The 20,117-nt window shown below is 41.4% G+C and overlaps 1 protein-coding gene across 1 annotated transcript in view; it reads left to right on the forward strand.

The window, feature by feature from the left end:
• Positions 1 to 20,117, forward strand: part of aebp1a (AE binding protein 1a) — a 29,610-nt gene that overhangs the window by 5,209 nt on the left and 4,284 nt on the right. The window contains exons 2-15 of the mRNA XM_088624218.1: positions 6,207 to 6,542; positions 7,086 to 7,142; positions 8,313 to 8,402; positions 9,203 to 9,283; positions 9,867 to 9,926; positions 10,415 to 10,471; positions 12,305 to 12,376; positions 15,415 to 15,524; positions 16,675 to 16,826; positions 17,360 to 17,444; positions 17,673 to 17,817; positions 18,475 to 18,557; positions 18,715 to 18,838; positions 19,366 to 19,562. Coding sequence (XP_088480344.1) covers positions 6,207 to 6,542; positions 7,086 to 7,142; positions 8,313 to 8,402; positions 9,203 to 9,283; positions 9,867 to 9,926; positions 10,415 to 10,471; positions 12,305 to 12,376; positions 15,415 to 15,524; positions 16,675 to 16,826; positions 17,360 to 17,444; positions 17,673 to 17,817; positions 18,475 to 18,557; positions 18,715 to 18,838; positions 19,366 to 19,562 — 1,649 coding nt within the window. The remainder of the gene's footprint in view (positions 1 to 6,206; positions 6,543 to 7,085; positions 7,143 to 8,312; positions 8,403 to 9,202; positions 9,284 to 9,866; positions 9,927 to 10,414; positions 10,472 to 12,304; positions 12,377 to 15,414; positions 15,525 to 16,674; positions 16,827 to 17,359; positions 17,445 to 17,672; positions 17,818 to 18,474; positions 18,558 to 18,714; positions 18,839 to 19,365; positions 19,563 to 20,117) is intronic.

Consider the following 20,117-nt stretch of genomic DNA (forward strand, 5'->3'; position numbering starts at 1 on the left):
AATGCTTTACTTATTTGCAAAATTATTGCATCGGCTTGTTTTTGTATTGATTCACAATGATCCCGTACTCTTCGAAATAGATACAGTTTTTATTTGCAATATAACTGTCTCCGCTGCTTTCTGTAATGAATACATGGTATTTGAACAATTTTAATCGTATATTTGAGGTGGGGGAAAAACCTTCTGCTTTGTACTTCAAAAATGAATAGAAATGCAAAGTGTATGATCATTTTACTATTATGATCGTGCTTTCCATTTTGTTTTTTATTGTTAAAATATATCGATCTGGAAACTAAAAATGTGAATATGGGCTCTCGTGTTGTACCAGCGGTAATTTGGAAACTGGCGTTTCTTCACCAATGAAAGGAGTACAAAAGCAATACATTTTCTAGAACATGGTTGAAAATTAAAAGAAAACACCTAACCCAATGAAGTAACAGTAACTCCTCCCTAAATGTAAGATTGTTTATTCGTGTAAAGGCTGCAAAGTCTGGTGTCAACTGATCAAAAGTCACAACTGAAAGATCTGGTGGTCGTGACTTTGCAGTTTTGTACGTCACAGAGTGACGCGCTATTTTGAAATATATTGATACATCCAGCCCGCCCGACCAGACACTCGGAAAACAAATTCCCCCCATTGTTTTCATCACAATCAGGAGTTCAAGTACCGAGTTTGTTGGTACCTGTAAACAGCCTTGTAGATAGTCAATTGATTACCCGAAAAAAAGGCGCTATATCTCGGAAACGAAAGCAGCGCAAACGCTACTTACAGCGACACAAACCGACACAAACCTAGCACTAACGAATGAGACCGGTTTGCTTTCCCTACGACATTGTCACGACTATAAATGACAAAAAGCCTGACACCAAAATTCAGACACTTTGTAAGAGAAGATAAATAACTCTTTTCTCTCTGCTGCAGAGTCAGTTCAGTGTATTAGCAGTTAAGTTGTGATTCATTGCTTTTTTTTTGGCTCAAGTGGAAAAACAGCATGTCCTTACACATAGGAAAGGCTGAGTATGGTGGGATTTCAGTTACTTTGCGGTCATGTCTGAAACCTAATAATCAAGAATAATCATTAGCAAGCAAATGAATATTTCTCTTGGACAGAAAAAAATATGGAATATCTTGTACAATCTGGAAATCTGGAATATTCAACATATTCAATTCTATTATGCATTACTTAAAAGGCAATTTACAGTACTATATAATGACTGTAGTATTTCCCTTGTAATACTAAAGTGATTGGATTTGAAATGTTATACCTGTATATTCCAAAGAATATCTATAGTCATGCACCCTTTGATCTGAACTGGCAATCATAAATCTTTTCATATTTTCACTTTAAATAAAGGCTTATTTAAGAATGTAATACTGCAAATTGGAACCAAAATAAAAAGAATGCTTCAATTCAAATTTTTTTCTGTCTTAAGTGCTGTTTTGAGAGTGGGAAGTCAAAATACACAATTACAGTATTAAAAGTATTACGTTCTTTTTATCTATGCGGTATTTGAAAATGGATGTTTTCAAATTACAAAAAGAGCACCCCAGGAACAGTTTCAGGACACTTTGCTAAGTATTAATTAAATATACATTAACCAAAGGCTAGATAAGCTATTTGGCATCAATTCCAGACATCATTTCCTATAAAAGTATTTCTACAGATAACTTGAAACAGGATTTCCATGAAAGCTAAATAATGATGATAGACCTTTTATGGCTCAGGCACTGCAGTAAATGTATCAGCTTTTTACCCAAAAGAAATATTTTCCATTCCATTAATATAAATAGAGGGTTTTGGTGGGGGAAAACGTTACTACACCACAGTTTCTTTGTAAACCAAAAGCATTCATTATTCTTATTTTGGGAAAAGGAAATAATCTGCATAGCGAAATAGGCTGAGATGGACAGAATTCACAAACCAACAGACTTTCAGATTTTATTATCTGTGGTCCTGGGACAGAAAAAGTGTCCTGGTTAACTGAATGAAAATTGTTCTTGTTTTCAGTCTGATCTCCATTATTTTATGAAAGATAGTGCATTCTTAGAAACGTCCTTCAGTCTTCCCTATTGCTCTATTCTTCTAACCTTCCTAGCAAATTTCGGAGCTTTTGCAAAGACATGCCAAAGATGCTTGCCAGCAAAGATAGGAACAGCATGCAGCCTTTTAGCTCACTGGTAAAGCATAACATTGTGCTACAAACAAACAGCATTTCAGCTGGAAAGGACTCAGAAGCCCATGATGACCCGTCATTTTCATCTTTCTGACAATGTTACATTTCAGAGTAAGATAAGATCACTTTATTGGCCATATACAGTTTCTTGTATTAGGAATTTGTCTTTTCACATACCCCAGCTTGCTCTCCATGAGACACACAGACAGGGAGAGAAGCTTGGGGTCAGAGTGCAGGGTCAGCCATTTATATGGCACCCCTGGAGCACTTGGGGTTAAGGGCCTTTCTCAGGGGTAGGATTCCTCTGCCGGCCATGGGATACAAGCCGGCAACCTTCCAGCCACAGGCACAGATCCATAGCCACAGAGCCACTGTCCCCATAACATTAAAGACTGACTAGTAAAAAAACAGAAAAAATCATTTTGTTGGGCAACACACTAGAAGAACTTTAGAATTTTATATTAATTACAATTAATGTAATAATTTTGGAATTCAGAGGATTGTGTACTATTTTGATTACCATAAAAATATATGACTGCTCTGGCATCAGTCTAGGGAAGAGTGACCATACACATGCCTGGTCTACTTTGACAGGTGAAAAGAATTGAATCTTTTTAGGCTTGAAAAGAAATTGTCTGGGAGGTGAAACGATTCATGTGTTCAAAAGTCTCAAAGGAATTGACAGTCTGTGCACAGACTGTGCACATGTGTTCCTCCAGCAAAGGCTGGTGTGCCCAGGGCGTGTCAAGGTGATGTTAGGTGAAATAACTTGTGTAAACGTCAGAGAAGAATGCTCCCCTTGATCCAGAGTAGGAAAGTAGCTGTCAGGGATTACTTACCTAGGCGCAGTCTGAAATGTAATCTGGCTCAATGCCTTCTGCTCGACATGCCTTACAGTACAGCAGGACATTTTCACACCTAGACCAGTCACTCCCCTCCTAGACCCCAAGGGCCAAAAAGAGCCAAGGGAAAAAAAACAGGAATGTGTAATGTAGCGAAACAACCTGTGGCAACAAGCTGAAAGACCCACTGAGCCCTGGCAGTGTCTATGGGTTCGGAGGCACTTGCCAACCATTCAAGAAAAAATAAATAAATAAAATGCAACGTCTCTGCATAATGTCTTTGGTCTGTGCACTGATTTATTTGAAGTTTAGAAAGGCATTCCTACATACGTCTGACCCCATGACCAGTAAGTGAGATTAACAGAATATATAACAGATAAAGAAAAAAAGTATTCAGTAATTTGAGAGCTTATTTTTTTTAAGAGTGTTTGTCTGACTTCACAAGAACCATGACATTGTCGAAGAAAGGTCCCAGAATGATATCATGCAATAATTTCCAAACTGCGTATGGGGTTTCCGGAGGAAAGAACAGGCATGTGCTGTCTGCCTGTGCCGAGCACGTATAATGGAAAATTGTGTCTGGTACTATGAGTCACTCTCATCTTCATCAAAATCAACGAGCTTTGCTGGCATAGACATCATCCCCATTTTAAACAAGCTACAGTAGCTCTACACTTCAGCAGCCATATCACCCTGCAACTCACAACTGGCAACCCACTGAAGCTAAGCAGGTGTGAGCCTGGTCAGTACCTGGATGGGAGACCTCCTGGGAAAAACTAAGGTTGCTGCTGGAAGAGGTGTTAGTGGGGCCAGCAGGGGGCGCTCACCCTGCGGTCCATGTGGGTCCTAATGCCCCAGTATAGTGATGGGGACACTATACTGTAAACAGGCGCCGTCCTTCAGATGAGACGTAAAACCGAGGTCCTGACTCTCTGTGGTCATTAAAAATCCCAGGGCGCTTCTCGAAAAGAGTAGGGGTGTAACCCCGGTGTCCTGGCCAAATTTCCCCCCTGGCCTTTACCCCATCATGGCCTCTTAATAATCCCCCTCTATGAATTGGCTACATAACTCTGCTCTCCTCCCCACTGATAGCTGATGTGTGGTGAGCGTTCTGGCGCACGATGGCTGCCGTCGCATCATCCAGGTGGATGCTGCACATTGGTGGTGGTGGAGGGGAGTCCCCATTACCTGTAAAGCGCTTTGAGTGGAGTGTCCAGAAAAGCGCTATATAAGTGTAAGCAATTATTATTATTATTATTATTACACTGTGCTGAAGTGAGTCCAACACAAAGAACTGCGTTCTTACCCTTGGTTGCATTTGTTTTAGAAGATAAACTACCCCCTAGTGGAATATCTTAGACATGCCATTATGGTATATGTTAAAGTTAATATTCCATTTTTACTTTTTCCCCCCAGTACAAAATAATTATATTATGCTTAATGCTTTGACACAAGGAGCTACATGAAATAAGCTCACTAGTGTCTTTTCAACTTGTGTGTTTTACACTTCCATGTTTAACACTTTCATGAAACTGTCATGAACTGTGTTTCGTGTATGACTGACAATCAGCAGGGTAATTTCATAAATGGAACCCAGCTCCCCTGCTGAAGGGCCTCTGTTCAGCAGCCTTTGAAGCCTCCAAATCTCCAGCTTCTCAAGAATTGCTTCAACTTAATAAACAAATAATGAGTTCCTTAATAGGTCATTAAGGGCTCAGGTGGGAAGAACATCTTAAATGTTCTGGTCCCCAAAGATGGGAGCTGTGCCCCCCTGCTGTAGCTGACCACGAGAAATCTGATGGCACTGCCGGCCAAACTGTGATTTCATTATTTTACTGCTATGATAAATGTTCCCCTTATCTGCAATAATTTCCAATAAGAGTGTCTATTGCCACAACGCCTTAATCTTTCTCCTGACAATAGTCTGGCAATTTAAACACAAATCAAGGCTGTGCTACTAGTCAAATAGTCCACCTCATGGCTTCACACTGATGATGGAAGGACCCCACTTGAAAACCCCAATGACAAACCCCAAACCCCCAACTCAAGACTCAGGATTATGGCTAGAACCAGTGAAGTTCTCAGCATCTCCAAGGGACTGTACCTTCATGTTCTATGCGTCAGAATTGCTGAATCTGTTTCTCAAGTACACATCTACATTTTGTGCCCTTGCAGTGCAATTTTAGCTATGCCTTTATGGTGTTGCTATCTTGAGCCATGTATTAATACTTTTATTTAATACTTACAGTAGGTTTGTAATAGCTGGGGGTGAGCTCAGTATAAGCCATGACCCAACAGTGTTGCTGTAACCATTTGACAACCTAAACTCAAGTAATAACTAATTCAATCTCAGAATCAGGACTGAAGTATGCTTTTAAAAAAAAGAACCCCTGTACATCACCCGACATCAGCCGTTCAGAGACCATTTCTAGCTGCTTGTCCATAATCCTATTTTAATCAAATAAATAAGGATTCATTATACAGTACGAGTCAAAGCGGCTGTTGTTAGTTGTTCTTCAGCCTGAATTCCTAAACTCTAATTCAAATGTCCTAGTTGTGTCAATGCCACATCTTCTCCTGAATTACTTACAGCTGTTGCAATCAAACTTATTGTTTCTGTGGAAACCATTGAAAGATATGAACAACAAATGCAATGTCTATCTTAACACTGAGGGACTGAAGTAAGGAGGACTGGAAATTGGAGAAGGTTAAGATGTCTATATCACAAAGCCCTACCCACAAAGTGAAGTAGTCCTGTAACCTCCGCTGACACATTAAAAGGATCATGAAGGACCATGGAAGCAAATACGTTCATGCCATTTTTTTGGTTTAGTGTAGGAAGGTCTCTAAACCCTAGACATGTGAATTCCCAGTATTCCCAGCCATGGATTGCTAAACAAGAGGAATATATTTATCTTGACTATAGACATGTCAGCAGCGACATGTCAGCTCAGCTCACTATGTGCTTAATAGTGTGTATTTCACATCCGGTGTCTGGTGTTCAGCAATTATGAGCAAACTTGCTGTTGTGTCAATGTATCTTTTTAGAGTAGTTGTGATGTCTGTGTTGTGTTTTTGTGATTATGTGCTGTATGTCTATGAGCTGTCCTGGCATCCCTTGAGATGAATAAAATCCTCGTGCTTGAATGCATCCTCCTTCTTTCTTCGATTTCTCCTTCGAACCCTTAGCCAAGGCCAAAAAAGCAGCTGAGAAGGAGGCTAAAGCAAAGAAGCAGAAGGCGCCCAAGCCCACCAAGAAACCCAAACCTCCCAAGCCCACCAAGAAACCCAAGTCCCCAAGGCCTTCCAAGAAACCCAAGGCCCCAAAGCCCTCCAAGAAACCCAAGGTTCCCAAGCCCACCAAGAAGCCCAAAGAAAAACCAGACAAGGGGAAGAAGGTGTTGGAGGTGGAGGAGGAGACAAAAAGGAAGGAGGAGGAAGAGCGAGTGGAGGAGCAGCCGACAAAACACCCTACTCTGGAGGAGGAAGAGGATCGTATCCTCAGAAAGTTAGGCTGGGACAACCGTAAGTACTACTGTAGATTTCCCATACACTGTGCTAGTACAATCCAACACCATGAAACAAACAAATTCCACACGGAACCTCTACAGGGAATATGCGGGAATATTTGCCAACATCATCCTGCAGTTCAGAGGTCTTATTAGTCACAGATCTCAACAGGCACGGCTTGAGAGGTTTTCTGTTACCTAGGAAACATCTCAAGTCACGTACAGCGCTGCTGTGTGCTTGTTCACAAGAAAGGGCGAGGGATGACTCGGTAATGTTTTTTTTTTTTTAATTAAGGATTTTCTGGCTGGTATTTTTTTCCTCTTTTAAAAAAAGGCACAAACACCATGGTTAACGATGGGAGCCACTGCTCGAGCTCTGGGACAGAACAGCATTGTCAGAATGTTGCTCCTTCAGCACGAGACAGCACACACTTTGATGTAGAGGAAGGCTACATGACATAAGGAGGTTACAAAATTGCAAATACTGACTGTGCTGTCATTTAAGAATCTAGACACGCTGAGGTTAATTCTGAACTAAAAAACTACCGCTTCTCTTTAGTGACCCCCACAGAACCACCCACCGTGGCTGAGAGAGAGGAAATCCACACAGACCTAGGTAAGAGCTAGCTGTTCTTCTGTTTGGAACACCCCCTTGGCATTAGGGAACAATAAATAAAAAAGTCATTAAAGAAAACTCAAATGCCAACCAGCTGTTTCTACATCTCCTAGACAACTACACAATTGGGGAAACTGCACTCCCTGGGACTGTATATTGAATTTAACCACAGGAATTATAAATGGGAGTCGAACTGCCAACAACTAACAGTAAATATAAAATCACACTGATTTATTATTTGCACAAAGCAGTTAACTGTGGCAGAATTTTTGCAGAAAGCTAAAGAGATGTTTTGAGATCCTCAAACAGCTTAATTGAGGCCACTCTTCACTTACACAAAGAGCAAGAGCAAGACCATAAATGAAATATCATACTGTAGTAAAGGACAATCACAAACACTTAGAACACAAGCACAGGGTCTGCATATATGAAATCAGCCCCTGTCTGTCAACATCACACATTCTGACAGTATACTACCCTTGCATATTAGGATGGATGTCTAAAGTGTTTAAAGTGCACAAAATAAAGATGTGTCTATTTGCCATGAGATTGGAATTAAATGTTTGTGTAAGTTTGTAAGGTGGGGTGCTTCTAAAATAATCAGCACAACAAAGCTTTAAACACAAACTCACATTGCTTTGGTGACATCTGAAGGGATGGTGCAACAAAACACTTACACTGTTGAGCAAGAAAAATGTAATGTTTCTCCTTACAGAAGAGTACTGTGTAGCATATTGGGTAAGTCTTTAGACCCCTAACTGACCAGCTGTGGGGTCAAGTCCTCATTGTGCTGTTGTTACCCTATATGAAGCACTTCACCCCAGCTATGTGAGTGGGGACCAGCACTGCTGGGGGTAACCCTGTGATGCACTTTCCCATCTTTGGGGAGGAGTCAGGTGCTCCCTTGTCTGCTTATCACTACAAAAAACAGTTTTACTACTTAGAAGAGGGAACCTAACAGATCAAGGAATTTTACAGTCAAATCATTTTCCCTTTGGAAAGCAGAAAAGTAAAAAGGGATATCTTGTTACTAATGGTACAAATTCAATATTGATAGTGTCAATTTGAAGCTTCTAACCAAAATACACCCAGGAGGTGTATTTCACAAACTGTTCATGTAACCATTATTAACCATTGCAAACACTGCTGAACTTACTTTTTATTTTGCAGTGGATATTGTTTTGAAACCTGAAGTGCCCTTAACCCCTGATCCAATGAAAGAGACGGAGGAGAAAAAAGATGACTACTGGGATGCAAAGTGTAAGGGAGACTTATTCTGTTTTTATTTACATGCAATATCATAAAAGAGCGAGATTTAAAAAATAAAAAATAAAATAAAATCATAAAAGAGTGAGATTTATAGGAGCCGTTTGTAAAATAAAATCTAGGAGCTAAGGCTTTGGAAAGTGCTCAGGAGCCTGGCTGTGTGGCGTTGACTGGGATGTATTTCTGTGAAGGCCGCGGTGACTCTTTCAATGTCTCCAAAGGAACATGTTGGAGCACAATGTGGCTCACACAGACACAGCAGCAAAGACACAAGAGACCACTTCTCTGGTGAAGCATGACCCTTTGGTACTCCAAAACCTTACAGCAGAGGGTTTCCAAGACTCAATCTGCAGGCCAGTGTTTGTACAGCTTTCCAGTCCAGCTGAGCCCTTATCAAATTGTATCAGTTTACTATTAGTATAATAGGACAAAATTACCAACAACTTCAGGCGGCTGCTGGTGAAGATACACCTGCCCTTCAGGACCAGGACTGGGAACCCCTCACTTAAAGGATTCAGAATCACAATGGCATTTATTAATCCTCAAGCCATTGCCTAACATGTTTAGAGCAGGTATCAAGCGAATTGTTTACTCATAGCTGCCCCTGTGAAGCTAGACGCAAACCATCAGGGAGAAATTCTGAGATCCCTGAACCCAGTCTGAACACTGGGAAATGAAAGGAGTCAGTTGAGCAGCAGTTAGAGGTCAGAGAAGTTTGAGGGCTGACTCCTGTCACAAAAGAAAACTCTTGCCCCATTCTGTTCCACCGCCAGTGTCCTTTTTCTCCCTGACAGATGACGTTCCAGAGCCCTTGCCTGAAGAGAAAGAGATCTACCCTGGGCCCTACACTGAAGACTGGAGCCATGCAGTTACAGGTACTCATCACAGGGGAAGGGGAGTTATCACACCACTCTAATCTGAGGTCCGAGGCTCAGTTCTGAGACTGATGGAAGACAAATTCAGATTAGAACCGAGGGACTCAGTGAAAACACAGCCCAATTCAAAGGTTTGCGGTAGTACATCTGAGCTGATCTCTGTGCTAAGACCTTTGAATTGTGCTACTCACCTGTGTTGATGGCAGTAGGAGCGGTAGGTTTGTAGATGAAAGTTTTAGGCATTGGTACCGTGTATATAATAGTGTATTAAAATAATCATCCAAGGAATATGACTTAAGGGCAACAATTATTTTTTTCAGAACGGATTTTGATCGTGTTGAGCACCACATTCTTCGTGTATTAAACTGACCTTTAACTCTGCGGTTTCTTGTAATTCCGTACAATTAACGACACAGAGACTGGGGTAAAAAAGTATTCTCCTGGTTAAGAGAAAGAAGAAATTTCCAGCTAGATAAAACCGTGTGAAATCTCAAATGGAGGAAGAGAAAAGCATGAGAGCGAGCTCTCAAACATTATTTTACTGAACACTGTTGTGTTGATTTTCTGCTCTGTTCTGCCTCAGCGGAGCCGACCCCTCCTCCGTTCGAAGACGCGTGGTACGACATGTACGACTACGGAGATCGTAAGTTTCTGACAGTTCAGTCTACACATTGCCAGTAAGAAGCTCAAACAAGCTGTTGTTTGTGTCAGCTAATGTCCACACAAGAGCTTCTTAGTTTTACCCTCCCAAGAGGTTAATACTTGGATGCTCACAAAAATATCAAAGTCCATCTATTATAAAAATTCATGGCAAAATCTTTGCAAGAACGGCAAGTGAAAAGCACTCTTTTTTTTTCCATGGAAGGTGCCTCCCCAGTCCGATCTGATTTTTTTTTCACACATGCTTGAACACCTTCACATTTTCACACAACACTAATTTCTTTATTATTTAAAAAAAAGATTTGGGCACTTAAACATCAGATAAGTCGTGCTTTTGGAAATCATTGTTCAAAACTTTGCCTCACTTCTTGAGCTGCAAGGATGATGGTTGTAATATAGACTAACCGGTTGAGAAAATGACCAACAGCAGTTTTCTGCATTACTCTAACCCTGGGATTCGTATGTCTTTAGCAATCAAGAAGGTAGAGGAGAAAAAAGAAGACTCAAAAAAAGAGAAAGAAGAGAAAAGTGAGTAAATGTATTTATTCAAAGATACAATTTGCTCAATGTAGCCTGGGGCTACATTGTATCCATCTCATTCCTTTGTAATATAAAGCAGTGTCACCTGTTAGCATCTTTCTGCCTACTGTCCAGAGGTACTGTATTCTTACACACCACCTGGGTGTATATAGTACCGTATAATACTCAATGGCTCTGTAACATTGTTCAGTAACATCTCTGATCCCTGATCTCTGAGACTCTTCACACAATGAGCAACGGTAACCACATCAGAGGACACTTATGTACAATCAGTTAGTTCACATGCTGGTCCATGCGTTATTTTGAACTAAGTACAGGAAATATTTCAAATTTTTAAAAAGGCAGTATTTTGGGAAGGAATGTCGTGGGGTTGTGAATTGGAGCGTGCTGCCTTTTTTTCTACTTTATCCAGGCTGTGGAAGAGAGAGGGGAAGACAGGGAGAGAGGGAGAGAAGGGCAAAGGGAGACAGTTAATAAAAACAGCAGCTGCTGCCACGTGTTGACTTCTTTGAGGACGGGGGTGAAAGGGAAGGAAGTTTTCGATTTCTCTCGACAGGCAAGGGCGGAAAGAAAGATGTCTAACGGATGACAGTGTAATGGTACAGGGTGATCATAGTTGAGTTTTACCAGATCTCAGGCAGCGGACAGTGCTGGAGGACAATCCTGTGTTAGATCAGTAACATTGAAGGATAGTAAAATGCGTGGGTCAGGCTAAAAACCCTCCCATCTTGCTAAATCTCTGCACATGGCCTGGACAGAAATGAAAGGAGCACAACAATGGCGCTCTGGTATTTTGCGAACGAAATAAAACGTGGCCCCATGTTTCAGAAAACAAGCCGAAGCGAAGCTGTGCTGTTACTTAACATTTCAGGAATGCTCATGCTGTGCGGCATTTTACAAAGTTTGAATTTCTTCTCCTTCCCAGTTCTCATCTTCAGCGTAATTCTGTCCTCAAGAGTACTCATGTGGCTTCTCAGTCTGTGTTACATTTTCTGATTAAATTGCTGCTTATGAGCATCACATTCCTTGGCTCTGAAAGAACAAAACCAAATCAAAGGGATGCTGTTCTGCATTACGCTCACGGTATTACAAAACCGAGCTCTCCAGAAGCTTTTTTCCCTTTCCTGAGATTACTTTCAAGGCAGTTGGTTTCAATATTACCCTACATTGTCAAATTCCCAACTTGGTATTGGCTTTTCTCCAGTGGGGCAGACAGCTCCGAAAAAAACGGCCTTCATGCTGAAGGACTTCAACTGTCCATGTTGACAAAATAATGTTCGGATTGTCAGATTTACGCCCTCTCCACTTTTACAGAGCGTATCTATTCATAAACACAAACCTAGCTGCCGAAACCGCTGTTGACTGATGCCTGCTGCAAGGACTTGCCTTGCACATCATTTTTAAACTCCATACATAGTAAGACCAAACTTTGTTTTCACACCAAAACATATTGTACAGTACTTTCTAAGATCTTATCAAATCTGAGCCACTGAAGGATGAGCGCAGGGCTGCAGCCCAAGCCTGTATCAACAAGATCCAATAAACAGTATTATAGGTTTGAACAGGTCAGAGCTGAGGGGGTCAAACTTGAATTTTCACATGCAATACATGCAGGAATATAGTACATACTGTACAGTATGTGCCAGTTTAATGAATACTTCAGAGCTCCTGAGAGCTATGAGACCAGTACAGAATGGGAAATATGCCATACTGCGACAGCTACTGCATTTTATTCTGCTACATTGGCACTGTCATGGCTTGTTTGGAAAGGAGTCTAATCACAGGCGAGTGACATCCTGTTGTCCTCATCTTCCATTACAGACAAAGAGGAGACAAAGTGGGAGGAAGAGTGGGAGACGAAACCAAAAGAGAGAATCTACACTGAACCAAAGAGTAAGAGCTTTATGACTGTCCCTTTAGCCCTCGGGGCTGATATAAAGACTGTGAAATACAGAGGGAGCTTGTATATCAACCACTGTGTGTCCACTGTTACCTTCTTTACTGCTCTTTGTGCTGAGTTTGTTCTTTTTAGGTGTGAGATACTGTCTGACCTATTCCCAGTCTGCTGTCTGTATGTGTGGATGAGTTGAGGTTTGGAATTGGAAATAATGTTTTATTATCCAAAAAATAGATTACAGATGGACATTCTTGAGTCAGCTTTGTGCAGTGAGTCAGACAGCTGGCTCATGCTGATATTACAATACAGCTGTTTTTCCAGGAAAAGAAAACGCACGACAATCCCTTTGAGGATTCTGCAGATATACAATTTGCAGTATTTGGAGTTCAGATGAAAAACACGGACAAGGTGACCTCAGCACCAGATCAGATAAAATGCGTAATGGTGCACAAATATCAGGACATTCTCGTAGTGATTGTCATATTCTGATCTTGTGGAGGTAAAATTATCACACCTTCAAGAAATGCTATAGGACATCTGCTGTGAAAATATTAGATTCCCATAAATTTATTGTTTACGTGCTGCAGGTTCTTGTGCAATTTGCACCGTTGAAGCAAAAGCACAATGTGTCTCTCAATTATTAACTCTGTGTACATTCTCCCTCTATAGATAAATCACCAGGCACCTGGGGTTAACTTACATAAAAGCTTGCAGCTCACAAAACCTGTTCAGTGGGACTTCTGTTTGTACTTCTCCTTTGGCACAGACCTGTGCCCACATAAGGAGAGAGTCAACAGGTCTTTTATGCTGGAGGGACACTGGGAATTTGGTGAGGGAGGCTAACTGTTGGATAAAAGATGTGTTTTTTGGAGTCAGTATTCACAGTTTTGTGAGTGACTTGAAACCAGTTGCGAAGAGTTAAAGACAACAGATGTTACAAGCACAGGCTTGACATTTCCTCTTCAGCCACTTCACATAAGAAACCACTGGACTGCCTGTTGAAAAACAACTGTGCTTTCCAATAACCAACACAGATCACAATTCCTGTTCCTGCAGCCCAGGTCCCAGAAGTCAGGTTTTTAGGAAACAAGAGTTTGAATCCGATGGCAAAACAAAAAGAAATGGCGCTGAGAAAATAGCCTTTTGTTGGTTCAGATGGATATCTGTTTCCCACACGTTTACGAACAGGGAAACTGGAAGGGTGCTGGCAATCCCATCATAGCTGCAGGATGTAATGTCAGTCTTCAGCATTCTTCAATTAGCCAGCATCTTAGAGCAAAAACAAAAGCACGATCAATCATTGTAAATTTCAGGATCATGCTCACTTTATGTCCTGTAAAACATGATCTGGGCTGAGCTTCGCTGAATTGAATGGCAGAGAGCTCTAATGTCAACAGTGATTCTGTGCTCTTGGCGTTGACTGTGTTGTTTCTGGCAGTGCCTCCAGCCTGTTCAATGTAACTGTCTGGCACTCATTTCCAAACGGCAAACATGACTTGTTGATTACTAGATCAGAAGAGGAGTGTGGTCTATAAAATCCCAGCATACATCTAACATGTTCTCATAAGCCCTTAGCAATTTCAGAGCTCTCTGGAGATAGACTGCTACAGTACTTTCCAAGGCAGTGCATGATAAATCATGATAAGATTACAGCATCCCAAACACTAGTGGACTCCAAATCAGTTGTCCATTGGTCCAGGGATATGATGACATTGTTAACCTTTCTAAAAATCTATCACCTTCATTTAATGATCTACTCTTGTGCCTTAAAAAGATTTTTTAAGCTTGAATTAATTTTCAAAGCACCAAACTTAATTGATGCTGTTTTGTACAATTTTGCTTACTTGCAGTTTTTGTCAAACTGTTTGTTAAAGATCCTGCAGATTATTTTATCCGCTTAGTTGCCATACCAATGCTAGATTTATGCACAACACTGCTTCATTTGCAGCGCTGGTGTAATTTTACATTTGCATTTCTGATCAAAACTAAATACTTTATTGTTTGAATATTAAGATACAATAATAATGGATCTAACTCACACACATTGGCGCTCTAACCAAGACATCTCAGTATTGCCCTTTAATAAACTGCTCTTGCTACACTGGAAAACCAGATATACAGTAATTCATCTACAACATCTGCGGACTGTGCCAACCAAGAGGGAATATCTAGTGTTTCCAGAGAGGAATTACAGGCTCATGTCTGGTCAGGAATTAGGAGTGAGACTTACTTGAACAAGACCACGGTCATGAAAGCAGGCACAAGAGTCATGATTACTGCTAGGGACTGAGTGTCACAGAGGCTGGGGTTACAGGAAGGATTGGGGAGACCTCAGCTTGGTCACCCTGCCGAGTCACTGGGCTCGAGACGCTCCCCTGATCAACAAGCAAAAGAGGAAACCACAGCACCAGAACCTCTGCTGTACTTCTATAGACAGGAAACCGAGAGAGACGGTCCCTAGAGAATATAAAACATAAATCTCTTGCCACTCACCATCCATGGCTTGGCTCTGCTCCCAGTGTTTAAGGAAGGCAACACGTGCTTTGGAACAAAGTAGTATCCAAGTGAACAGACGGAGAGCAGCTAGGAACAGAATTTACGCTTTTCTGAAGAAAACATTCAAAATTGAAAATTTAGGTATTAATATAGAAGTTACGGGTGTTATTTTTGCTGTACAGGAGCTAAATTGCTGGTTTTGTAAATATTATGTTCAAATACTCAAAGAATAAAAGCCAAAAAATGATGAACGATTAAATTATTAAAACAATGACAATATTAAGATATTAGTTGATTCAAAACCCAATATTCTCTTGGACAATCAGTCTCAGACAATCCTAGTATAAAATAACATACTGTACTAGTGATTTTACATCATAGGAAGAAACATCCTGACCATAGAGTTGTGATTCATGTACAGTAAGTAGCTACAGATAGGGCTACACATTGAACAGTTCTGTTTTCTGTGCACTATCTACAACCACCTGGAGATGATGTAACATGGGTCCCAACATGTCTCAACTGCTTTTACTCCTAGAATGCCCCCCACTAGGCATGGAGTCCCACCGCATTGATGACGACCAGCTGCTAGCCTCTTCCAGTTTAGACCACAGCCTGGGCCCCCAGCGAGGACGGCTCAACATGCAGGTATGAAGCAGCACCTAAATCCTGTGGTTTAACACTGGGAGCTTGTAGCGATAGACCGAACAGGAGGAGGTCAGTGCAAGCTCATAGGAATAGACTGAACACAGGGAGCTCAGCACAGGCTCGTAGCAATAGGCTGAATACCGGAAGCTCAGAGCAGGCTTTTAATGAACAGAGGGAGCTCAGCTCAGTCTTGTAGCAATAGGGCAAACACAGGGAGAGCAGCAAAGGCTTGTAGAGACAGACTGAACGCCAGGGGTTCAGCGCAGGAGCTCAGTGCAGGCTCATAGCGATAAACTGAACGCAGGAGTTCAGTGCAGTCTTATAGGGATAGACCAAACACTGGGAGTTCAGAGCAGGCTTGTATTGATAGCCCACTGGCTGATATGGTACAGATGTTTTAACCAAACAAATACCACAAATCATGAAGATTTAGCATGACGGATACAGTTCAACATAGCTAGTGGTGCATGCAATGATGTTATGTTTGTTGCAGCAAAACTACAGTAATTAAGATGAACAAAATGAATTTCAGTGGAAAGGGAGTTCCAACTCTAAGGCCAACTACTTGTACCATCAATTTACTGGTTTTATGTGAAACTTCCACATCCTTGCAGAAGTGGACATCTGAATTCCTATATGTACACTACCATCCTGTAATGGTTGTTTATAAAAAGAGAACCTTTGTACCAGTCTTACCAGGATGTAGCAGATTAAAGAGACCTATGTCTGCTGAAGCTAAGCTTCCAGACCAGTGAAAATTGTAGAATCTGTGTTGCTTTTATTGAATCTGAATCAAGTGTCAAAGAACTATGTTTTAGAAGCCTGTAGCAGAAACCAGAAAATAAGGATTGTGCGGAGAGCGCAGATTATTCACTTATGTTCAGTTCACTGGACAACAAGTATTTATTTTTAAAGACACGTTTCTTAACCAATGGAAATGAGTAAATTTTGTTGGCTTTTTCGGTCCAACTGAAAACAGGAGGGACAAAGTTTAAAATGTAATCAAACATGAAAAAGTCTTTCCCTTTTGCGGTGGAGGATAATGCTGTTTAGAATGGGCCTCTGTGGTCCAGATGGGGGAAACCATCAATACTCACTGCTCTGTGTCTCTTGGTTTCTTGTCTGACAAATGATTTCATGGCAAATGAAGTCATCCTCACAGGGTGGGGAGGATGAGACCGAAGTGTATGGGGGAGCATGGTGTGCTGAGAGCGAGGAGACACAGCACTGGTTCGAGCTGGATGCCCGCAGGGAGACAGAGTTCACAGGAGTTATCACCCAGGGCAGGGACTCCCAGATACAGTAAGGAACCTCCCATTACATCACACTGGCCAGCTGAAAGCTACTGTAGCAGTATTTAGAACAAACCAAACGCAAGCCACAGGACATCACACAAACCAACAGCAGATATCAAAGTCCCAAGTTTATGATGGACAAAACGTTTTCATTTTGCAAAACCTGTTGACTTTAACATTCGATTTATTCCGCTCTTAAACTTGGGTTCATAATCTTCTGGCTTTTTAATGCATCAGTCGACTGTAATAAGGGTTGATACTGCAGGTGCATTGATTCTGGCTTCTCAATAGAGAAAAAAGAACTCCCAGTCTCAGCGCATACTGTAACTTGAGTCAGTGCCATTTCCCAAGATGACAGTTCATAGACAAGATTTGTAAATGAATTGCTAGTATTGGATCTCCCCTAGTCCTCTCTTCCTGTTATAAAGCACTGAACATCAAAAGCAGTCACTGTTGTATTAGCTATGGATATTTTACAATTTCCTGTTTTTTTTTTGCCTCTGTGCATCAGCTGTATGTTTTCCATTCATCTCCCACCAGCAACGATTTTGTGACTTCATATTACGTGGCCTTCAGCAATGACAGCCGAGAATGGACAGTTCTCCATGATGGCTACTCCGAGTGGGTGAGTGGAGCCGAACCCCCGCCCCATTGCAGATCAACCACAGGCAGGACCCACACTGAAGAAGCCAGGAGATTTCACTCTCAGATGCATGTTTTTTTAAGGGAAAACAAAAGAAGGAATGTGCATCCATGACGCGCTGAGATGGGAATAATATTCATATGCTGTATAAAGGTTGAGAGCGTCAAGAGACAATAGCTTGTTGTTTCTCTCCCCTTCGTGCCTGAACAGATGTTCTTTGGCAATGTGGACAAAGACACGCCAGTGATGTCGCAGTTTGTCGAGCCTGTGGTCGCACGTTACATCCGGGTTCTGCCCCAGAGCTGGAACGGCAGTCTGTGCATGAGGCTGGAGTTCATGGGCTGCCCTGTGTCCAGTAAGTGACAAAGACACAGCCAAGAGATACGTTTCTTTTACTATTACTTTTGTTTCTGATTTTGCAAAGGCACCCTCAGAGTTTGTCACTATTCTTTGTGGTAGATAGGATTGGCACTGGAGGCGTCATACAATATCTCAACCACCAGCACGACTTTTCAAGAAAAAGCTCAAACCAAGCACTAAAAAAAACTTTATTTTTTGTACCTGACCCCCAGAGTTATTTTTTCTTTTAATTTTATTGTTATTGGATATGCATAGAAATGTTTTGTTTTACTAAAAGAAAAGCAGGATGATCATGATTTTAGTTTACCAGGTGAGAAAAACTTTCCCCATTATTCTGTTCTTATGTCAAGACATATCATGAGCTACGATTATCTGAACATTCTGTTCTCAGAAAAAAAATTAAATCTATTAAGTGACTAAAAAAATCAGTCAGTAACATACTTGCAGATAAACTGTATTTTTGTTGGAAGGTAAAAACAGAAGGGGAATAATAATAAATTCCTTTTCAAAAATGAAAATCTGCAGTAACTTCTTGTCCTCTATCTGTTTTTCTCTAGGCTTTATAGGACGGGAAACAATCCTTGATCTTTAGTCTCGGTTTCAATCATTTCTAAAGATGCTCCTTTAACAAAAGTTCTCTTTCTTTCCTCAGGGCCCAGCATATACAGCCAGAATGAAGTCACATCAACAGATGACCTGGACTTCAGGCATCACAACTACAAGGAGATGAGACAGGTAATTTTCTCATCAACGCTAAAACACCAGCCTAGCATGTTCTGTGCCTCTAGTATATGATGGTGAAGAAATGGCGGAGACTCAGACTGCACAGGACAACCCTTCCTTTACAGCACCATGTTCTGAACACAGTTCCTCCTCCTCTCTTGAAACCCAGATGATGAAAGTGATCAACGAGGAGTGTCCCTCCATTACCAGGATCTACAATATTGGCAAGAGCTCCCAGGGGCTGAAGATCTATGCCATGGAGATCTCAGACAACCCTGGGGAACATGAGGCAGGTGAGGACATCGTTCAGCTCAAACCACCAGATCTCCCCTCGCTGTCAACTTGTACTGAGAGACAACTGAGTAATTCCAACACAGGCAGCCTATATCCGTACCTCTGGGTCTGGTTAGCAAATTCTCCCTATTCATCCCATTCATATTTGGTGTTCAAAATATTAGCTCTTGAGTTTTTGAGTACGGCTGGTTTTGACGTGGGATGCGAGGTTTAAGAAATGTATCACAACACTGTATACTTTACAAAACAGTAGTCACTTAAATGAAACACTGACAAAAAGAAAACTTTACCTCCCCTTACTATTAGAAGGGTAGAGGTTATATCTCTTCCTAGCCTTGTGATGAGAAATGCCAGGTGAAGCACAGACTTCAGAGCAATCCGGAGTCCAAATAACCCTGCTGTGGACCTGTTCCGACAGCCGCTACAGCACTGTATGTACAGAGGAAGGTGCCTTGAGTGGGACCAGCCCTTAGAATCAGGCCATCTTCTACAGTTTTCTTCTCATGATTTGCAATTTCCTTGTCAGGGGAACCGGAATTCCGCTACACTGCCGGTCTCCATGGTAATGAGGCCCTAGGCCGGGAGCTGCTGCTGCTGTTGATGCAGTTCATGTGCAAGGAGTACAACGATGGCAATCCCAGAGTGCGCCGCCTAGTGGAGGGAATCCGCATTCATTTGGTGCCCTCGCTCAACCCAGATGCCTATGAACTCGCCTTTGAGATGGTTTGTGGCCTATCAGTTTGCTCGTACTGTCACTTATTCTGTGTACCTCTCTTTCCGAAATGATCTGTTTTACAATCTGGTTGCGTCTTCAAAAACTAGACATGAGTGCACAAACTCAAAACACTTCATTCTTTATTTCAACAGAAATACTGCAGTATTGTAACTATTTTAAAAATGTCACAGTGTATAGCAGAAAAGTGTTGTAGCATTGTTGTAACTCATTGTTTGAAAAAGGGTAGTGTGAAGACTCTGACATTGTTTACAATTTTTCTCACATAATGACAATTTCATTATTTGAAATTTTATTATAAGGAAAATCTACAGATGGAGAGGACATTACTTTCCAATTTCTCCTTAAGTATTAAGTTGAGGTAGCACAAGAAGTGAAAGACAAGTGGAACTGAAAATTTAAATGACTCAGAGTTTGGAAAATAATGCCAGGCAAAATAAGAGTGGGCAGGCAAATGCAGCGGTTCTCAAAAGTCCAGCCGTCAAGACATAAATTGTCTCTAAATCATCAGCTGAGTCAATGCTTGATTTTCTTACATCTCCTTC

The sequence above is a fragment of the Lepisosteus platostomus genome, chromosome 3 (assembly GCF_059453375.1).
Source record: "Lepisosteus platostomus isolate fLepPlt1 chromosome 3, fLepPlt1.hap1, whole genome shotgun sequence".
NCBI classification, from domain to species: Eukaryota; Metazoa; Chordata; class Actinopteri; order Semionotiformes; family Lepisosteidae; genus Lepisosteus; species Lepisosteus platostomus.